Source organism: Vanellus vanellus, assembly GCF_965231255.1.
Source record: "Vanellus vanellus genome assembly, chromosome: 13".
NCBI lineage: Eukaryota > Metazoa > Chordata > Aves > Charadriiformes > Charadriidae > Vanellus > Vanellus vanellus.
This window is the reverse complement of record NC_138918.1, coordinates 13,315,837-13,324,064: the sequence shown is the minus strand read 5'-3', so window position 1 is coordinate 13,324,064 and position 8,228 is coordinate 13,315,837. Positions and strand designations below refer to the sequence as shown.

At 53.4% G+C, this 8,228-nt stretch overlaps 1 protein-coding gene across 1 annotated transcript; it reads right to left on the bottom strand.

Moving 5' to 3' along the window:
* Nucleotides 1-993: 993 nt before the first annotated feature.
* On the bottom strand, nt 994-5,696 carry ATOX1 (antioxidant 1 copper chaperone). Its single transcript, XM_082489860.1, has 4 exons — nt 5,620-5,696; nt 4,307-4,382; nt 2,805-2,958; nt 994-1,034 (listed from the first exon to the last, which is right to left on the bottom strand). Exons 1-3 carry the CDS (start codon nt 5,623-5,625, stop codon nt 2,825-2,827), a joined length of 216 nt encoding a protein of 71 aa, XP_082345986.1. The 5' UTR covers nt 5,626-5,696; the 3' UTR covers nt 994-1,034; nt 2,805-2,824.
* Nucleotides 5,697-8,228: the final 2,532 nt, after the last annotated feature.

Genomic DNA, 8,228 nt, shown 5'->3' with positions numbered 1-8,228 from the left:
GCTTTCATTGGGTTGAAAACCTGAATTAAACAGATGGGAACTGGGCAAAGCAACTGTACAGCCCATAACATTGGCCGCTGGGCTGAGAAATAAGTGACCTTGGAGAGATTCCCATACCCCTCTCCTTCCTCCATCCCTTCTGCATTTCTCATCAGCACAGGAGCTCTCCTACTGTGTCTGTGGGTGCTTCCAGCACCCGGGGATCCCACCCAGCATCAGGGCCCCGTGATGTCATTACCTATTTGGTTGAAATTTTGTCGGTGGGCAGGGAAGGGGACAAGAGGAACACTTGCTAGGGCAAGGGACTGATCCAGGTGTCTTGAGTGGGGCCCAGGATCCAGAATGAGTCCTCACATTTATAGGGTCATGCAGTGCCCTAAAAAGCACTGTACTAAACCTAAGCTGAGTCTGTGTTCCCTGCTCCTACTTGCAATTTGGGCCTGTGAGGTCAATCATGTTGCTGGGATCCAGTGACTTCTGCCTTATGGCTCCACCTAGCTCAAAAGGTCACGGTTACCCTTGACTTACAGGGGCTACAAGAGCCCCTTCTACCCAGCACTTGCATCCCAAATGGAAAGTTTGTCTGTTCTGTGATGGACAGACATCTGCCAAGACACAAATTCCTTGAATCTAAGTGACGTTCAAGCTCAGTTCTCCTGAGGCAGAGGTTGCAGTCAACTTCTAAAGATAGGTGCAATTTCCTGGGAGACTTGTCTTGCATGTAATGAGTAGTTTCCCACCCCTAAAAGCCGTATCTTTTACAGAAAACCACTTAAAGCAGTACAAAGACACACAAGACACATAGACATGCGCTGAAAGATAGAAGCAGCACCTCGATTTACTGTGGGACTAGAAACAGCATATAACTTCCTTCTCTAGATTTCTCTGCTTTTAAAGCCCAAGACGCAGCTGTGTCCTCCTGCCAGCCCTCTGCCTTCCGACATCTGGCAGGGTAGTAAAGGTCAAATGACAGAGCAAGTTGGGAGATATGCAAACAGTTAAGCCACCTTTTTGCTGAAGTCATGTTTGAGTTCCTGCAAAATAAATAAATACGTACATACATAAATAAATAAATAAAAGGGGAAAAAAAAATCAAGGCACAGAGGAGCTAACGTTATACAAAGATGCCCTCTGGCGGTCACAAGCCAAAGGAAAGCCATCAACCTGATCTCTATGCCAGTGATTTGCAACTTCCCTCCCTCCTTTTACAGATGAACCCCTAAAAATATTCCCTATGGAGAATAAAGTGCTGTAAAACTTAAATTTAGTGTTTTTTTCCCATGACAGCTGAAGTGATCCAGCAACAAACTACTAGTAAGGGCGGTCCAGCCATTTTTTGTTTTGGATCTCTCCTTTGTTTTGGATCTTACGATCCTTAGGTAAGTCAAATAGCGTCAGTTAAAATCCAAGAGGAAAACAAAAGCATCGAGAGAAATCTTCTGCCATGTTGCCCAGCTGAACTGACTCCCTAGGTGCCTTCATGCAGTATAAAGAAAGTGGTGAGAACACTGGGCCAGGCAAAAAAGGGACACATCCACATTATTTGGGACTGGCTTTGCTGTAATGATTAACTTTTGCAGGCGTTTGAGACATCATCCACAAGCCCCTGCAAGTCGAAAACAGCTCTTACAGTCAATACGATGAGCTGAAAACTATTTGAGGCACTAAGCAATTCAGAGCATGTTTCTCTTGCTGTTTTAAATAGCAATGCTATTTGATTAAAGCTATGATTTTAAACAATTTTTAAGAAGAATTAAGAGCTGGTTCAAACGACACAAATTGCAGATTTTAAATCTGTTCTGTTAAATCGGTCTGTTAAAACAATGCAGATCTATCGCATACACACATCAGTATCAGACCAACTCTTTCTTGTATCCGTTTAATTCCTGCTGGTGTAAATCCTTGATTTAATTTACTGATTGGGAATTAAATCAGCATGAACTGTTTTCAGTGCATCTGTGCTGGGTATTTGTGATGATCAAACTAGACCATTTTAAAACAATGTCATTGGATTAGAAAGCTCCGCTGACAGAAACAAACTCTGAAGAGATGCAATGTAATAATCTTGGACACTAAAGAATAGTACATGCAGTGAGAGGGCAGCCGTCTCCTCCCACTTCATTCTTGTCCACAGAAAATGAACCCTGTCTGCAAAAACACTTCACAGTCAGGAGAGTTTCCTACATGTTCTCATAGTGCTGGGACTCTAGGAAAATCGACAGGCTGCAACAATCAGGTTGTCTTTGGGACAGATGTCCAGTTGGCCAGGGGCTGCGTGCACTGGGAGCTATTCTGAAACCCAACATTTTAAGTCCATGAGGGTAGCAGGGTGCTGCTCTTTTTCCATGCTCAAGATTAGTGGAGTATTAACAGCGATATCAACAGAATCAGATATTGGAGGTTCTTGTGCTAACCATCAACCCCCCGCATCAAGTACCTACAGGGGTCTTTGTGTCCTATCCCCTCCCTGGTATTGTTGGGGGCCACCAATCTCTCTGGGCAGCTGGTGAATGTCTGGGATTTTTTTTTCATGGATGACATGCTCTGGCAAACTCTAGGTTCACCTGGCACACAGGCTGTGTTCTACCTCTCCGCTACAACCATGGTTGGGATTACATGGGCTTTGCGGAGTTGCTAAGGGGTCCCACACAGAAATGGTGCTGGCTGTATGTGGTGCTGCTGCTTCTCCAATATGAAGGGTTTGCTGAAGCTGAACCTTCAGGTCTTTTCTACTTTGTGCTTCCCAGGAAACAGCCTGTTTTACTGGGAGAGCCGGAACAAGCCCAGACCTGGTATATACCTACCCTTCTCACACCAGGCAAGGCTACTGCGTGGACTTCTCCCCAAGGTAGGAAGCGTTCTTTCCAGTCTTCTTTAGGGTTTCCAAGAGGGTGTCAACGTTGTGCTCTGAGTCAATGCACACCTTCTTGTTGGGCAGGTCAATATCAAACTGGACACCTACAAGGAAAGGAAAAAAATTTTGCACAGCTAGAAGCAGCCAAACGGTGTGAGCAAAAAGGGGGAAAAGGGGGAAAAAGGGGAAAGCTCTCCTTCACACCTTTATGCTCCCCAAGGCCACCAGTCAAATGTACGTGCCTCCTGCCAGCAAAGCCTGATATCACTACCAGCCAGCAAAACCAAACTGGTGTCCTGCCAGCAATGGTACGAAGGAAGCCAGATCTATAGATCTGCATCGAGCACCACAGTTTCTCAACTGCTTTGATTTGCTGACCCCACCTTAGATCAGCACAATCACTCGTGCAATAACCAGAATGAGCTGAGTTTAAACCAACCACTGTAACCTCCAACCAGCTCAGCCTGTGCTGTGGTTTAGCATGGATAGGAACTAACAAGGGAGTCAGCGCAGGGGTTAGGACAGGGTCAGGACAAGTTTCCTCAGTGGTGGTGGCAGCTAACAGCCTGAAGTAGGAGGGAGGGACAAGACACTTTCCCATGTGGATTTTGCAGTGGCCACTCTCAGCCCAGTGAAAGGAACTGGACATGAAGTCTCTATCCAGCCACATATTTTCACAAAACTTGTAGGTATGTACAGAGCTTTGAGAGCTCTGCCATGTCATCACATGAGGCTGATATTGGCCAGCACGTTGAAGAGCGATGGAGGTGCTGACAACCACATGCAGAGGAAGTGGGATCACCACAGCCTGGTAACAGGGTCTGGAAGGACTGAAAGCTGTTCTCACTTAGTGAGGACAGGGGAGCAGGATGACGGGTCCTTACAACTGGTGAGTGTGAATCCTTCTCTCTTGGTTATCCCAGCACAAAGGAGGCATGGGTTATAATTTTCCAGGTGGTATTAAAAACAGGCTGTGCAGACAACCACCAAATGCTCTGCTCAGCAGCTCTTCACTGTGATGGCTCTGCCTGTGGACGCTCATGACACATCTAGGGAAGCACCACAGGCACCCCAGGCCTCCTGGAGAACAACATCTGGCAGGACATCCACCTCCCTTCCTTCTGGCAGCCTCAGCAGGGGTCTACCAGTGCGGTTCCCAGAGTGTTCAGGATGAAGCCCTGGTGATTCAGAGCCACCTGCAGCCACGGCAGCTCCCCCCTCCCTTGACGTTTCTCCAAGGGTCACAAGAGTCCTGCTAACAACCAGCAACTCATTACTGACTAAGCAGCAGGCTCAGAGATGAATAGGGAGCAGAGCTTTCCAACCAGACACTTTCAGCTTTTACCCACAGTGTTACCCTTGCCAGACAGAGAACCCCAGGGCAGTGATGTCCTGCCCCGGAGCTGGCGTTGCTCCGGTGAGCTGGCTGTCACACACCCAGCGCTGACTCACCTCCCAGCCTGTGCAGGACGCGGGTGACCGCATTGGAGCAGCCTTCGCAGGTCATGTCCACAAAGAACTCGTGTTTCTGAAAAGAGGCAGATGGGGGGTCAGGGAGGATGCAGCCAGCAGCACACCACGAGCGCTCGTCCTCCACACTCCAAAGCCTTTTTCCTTGGGGAGGTGGGTTCAAATCCTCCCCAACCAAAAGCTCTACACATGCCATGATGGGATCCTCAACAAAACCAAGAGCTCTCAGTGCTCCTGCCTTTGGTGTCCTCGTGCTGTCCCTCACAGCATCACCCTGAGAGGCCTTTGGAGACTTGTCTGGCCCCTACTCAGAGCAGGGCCACCTTCAGGGCCAGTGCAGGTTGTCGTCTCTGTGGGCCCCTGCTGGATTCACTCCACTTGCCCTGGGGAGCCCCGGAGAAGGAAGTCTCCTGCCTCCAGCTACCTGCTATCCCCACTTAGTCTGCAAGGCTTTCAGTGCCCGCCCATCCTGTTCTTGTGTCTACAAGGGCCCTGGTCCCTAACGTAATAAACTCATAAATATATCAACAAAGCCGAAATTTAAGGATCCTCAGTGCTGTTTTTTCATCCCTTCACTCTGCCAGGCTCCCACTCGTGGGAGATGCTGGGTCAACAGAAACGTGCCTGCCCGGAACACTAATCACCGCGTTCAACCTTTGGCACTAGACGGATCCTAATTTCCTTTTCCTGCACGTGCTTTTTTACTTCCCTCAAAAAAGGAAAATAAAGCAGGGTTTTTTTTTATTATTATTTGTTACCCACAGCCCCCTATTTCTTTTTATTCAAAACCACCCTTTGCCCCCCCGCCGCAGAGAGGCTGAAACCCGCACGGGCACAGCTCAAACCAGGACAACCCGGGAAAGGAGTTCGGGAACGGCGCTTCCCATTAGGATTTCCCCGTGCAATCTGAATTTTCTCGATTTTTATTTTACAAATCCCTTCCGGGAAGCGGCGGTGGGAGTGGGTGGGGAGGGTGAGGGGAGCGATGTGGAGGAAGGAGGGGATCGGGACGGGGCAGGAGTGGGGCCCCAGCGCAGGAGGGACACCCTCCCTAAGGGCTGGGGGGGAGCCCCGCCGGCTGCTCCCGGTACCGGTCAGCGCCCGCCGTGCCCCGCCGGCTCCGGGCCCGGCCCCCACTACGTCCTCCGACCCCACACAGGCCCCTCCGGACCCCACACGGCCCTCGAGCGGCCCCGATGCCCGGACCCAGCCGGGCCCAGGCGCTGCGCGGGGCCGATCGAAGGGCCGCGATGGGCCGCCCGCGCCCCCCAAGCTCTCACGGTCCCGGCACCCACCGGCATGGCGGAGCGCGGCGGCGGCTCCCGGCTCTCGGCGCGGCGCGGAGAAAGGGGCGGGCCGCGCCCGGCTCCTGAAGGCCGAGGCCGGGCCCTGAGCGCCGGCCCCGCACAGCGCCCCCGGGGCCGGGGCGGGGGAGTCCGGCGGCCCGAGGCGGCCCCCCCCAGCGCCGTACCGGGCTCGTCCCCTCCCGTACGCAGGAGCAGCGGCGGGGCAGGGGGCGGCCGGCCTCCCCGGGCAGGGAGGACCCCGGCTCCCCTCGGTAACCGCCACAGGGGCAGAACCCACCCGGCCGCCGTCACCGCTAACCCCATAGCTCCGGCGGGGGACGGGGCTTCAGAGGGGTTTGCAGAGTCTCCCGTGGGGCAGGAGCGGGGCTCGGCGGGTGAGCGGCCCCGGGAGGGCGGCGGGGTCGGAGATGGCAGCACAAGGGCAGGTTTCGGCACACCGGGCGGTCGGGAGCCGGTGGCTTTTGTTTGCACTGAGGTGAACTGGCTTAGGCCGTGCCATGCCGGTGTCCAGACGCTCTTTGGCCTCTTCTTTACACTGCCCAAATAGCTTTTAGTAGCATTTTGGGGACGGCCAACTGATTCTTAGGAGCGTTTGCTGCTGAAGCACAGCCCCGCTTCTCTCAGTTGTGTCTCTCTTCCCGTTTTTCTGATGCTAAAATGCTGCCAGTCCTCCTGCAGAGACTCACCAGGGCTGCGGCTGGACCGATGCGGTCCGGGTTAGGATGAAGCCCGAGGTGGGAGCAAGGCTGAGGACGTCAGAAGGCGTGAGATGCCCAAAAGGGTTAAGGAGAAAGCAGTGGGGAAAGTTTGTGCTCGGTGTGGATCCCTAAGAGCTGCTGGCACCCTGCCTGCTGCGCTGCCTGCACGGCAGGCTAAGGATGGGCACAGGGACGAAGCGGCTGCCGGAGGGAGGTGGGAAGAGTCAGAAAGATGGGGCAGGAGGAGTGAGGGTTGGCTGGGCTGCTTCAGAAAGCTCGTTTCTCTCTGTCTTTTTGAGGTCTTGAGATCTGCTGGTTTAGGAGAGCTCTGGTAGGCTGGACCCCACCTGGAGTACTGCATCCAGCTCTGGACATGGACCTGTTGGAGCAGGTCCAGAGGAGGCCACAAAGATGATCCGAGGGCTGGAGCACCTCTGCTGAGAGGACAGGCTGAGAGGGTTGGGGGTGTTCAGCCTGGAGAAGAGAAGGCTCCAGGGAGACCTTATTGCGGCCTTCCAGTACCTAAAGGGGGCTTATAAGAAAGATGGGGACAGACTTTTTAGCAGGGCCTGTTGCAATAGGACAAGGAGTAATGTCTTTAAACTAAAAGAGGGCAGATTTAGACTAGATAGAAGGAAGACATTTTTTTAAGCTGAGGGTGGTGCAACCCTGGCCCAGGTTGCCCGGAGAGGCGGTTGATGCCCCATCCCTGGAAACATTCCAGGTCAGGTTGGACGGGGCTATGAGCAACCTGATCTAGTTGAAGATGTCCCTGCTCATGGCAGGGGGGTTGGACTAGATGGCCTTTAGAGGTCCCTTCCAACCCAAACTATTCTATGATTCTATGTTTATTGAATGAGGGAGGTTTGGAGGGGCGTCTCTCCTTCAGGGTAGGTTGGGAGAAATTATGTTGGTCCCTGAAGATGTTTAGATGTTTCTGTGTCTGCTTAGAGGTGGTTTATTGTGTTGTTTTTTTTGTTCCCTGGCTGTTTGGCCCTTTGAAGGAAAAAGGTCTTCCAAAAAAACTCTTGTCAGAGTGGAGGAGTCTGTGGTGGGGGCCGGGAGCTTTGGCAGGCTGTGGGTAACGGTGCAGTACATTGGGGCTGAGATGAGCCGGCAGAGCTGCGTGTGTGTGTGTGGGGGGTGATGTTTCCTGACCGCGTGCTGGGCTTCAGCATCTTCCTGTTAAGAAGCCTAACCTGTAGCAGGAAAAATAACCAGGGTGTTTCGGGTGATTTCCTACCAGGCCAACCGGCGCTGTGCCCCGGGCTGCTGCTGGCCTTGGCTCACCCTTCCCCTCGCGCTGTGCGGGCTGAGCCCCGGCCGGGCAAGACTGAGCCGACGGCGGTGCCGAGGCCTTTCCCAGCGAGCTTCCGTGGCACGGGGGGAGCGCGGGCATTGGTTTTAGCGTGCGCGGGACCCTGCGGTTGCACTGACCGATTTGTAAAAGCGGAATTACCTGCCTGTCCCCATTATTGCTCGGTGGGGGGGAGATGCTAGGGATGTCCCGTCCCCACCCCCCCACCCCTCCCCGGCAGAGTTTATTCTGGATGGACATTGCGGTGGGTCGCTTGGTCTGATGTTAAACTTTGTGAAAGTCTACGCTGCCGATTTCTGAACTGGCAAGATTGGGATGTGGCTTAGTCTATAAATAGCCGGGGGTGGGGGTGTGTTGTTTGGGGGGGAGGGAAGGATATTAACGCTGAGCGTGGCCCTGTGCCAGCCCCGCCGGCTGCATGGCTGGCTGCGGGGCACGGCAGGGAGGGATTCTGGGGACGCGGCGGTGGGGAGGAGGTCACTTTTCGAGGGTGAAACATATCTCTCGACCGCTTCGTGTCATGCATTTGGGACGGGATGGGACACAAACAAATGCAAAGCCGTGGCCGCCCGGGGAGCTGG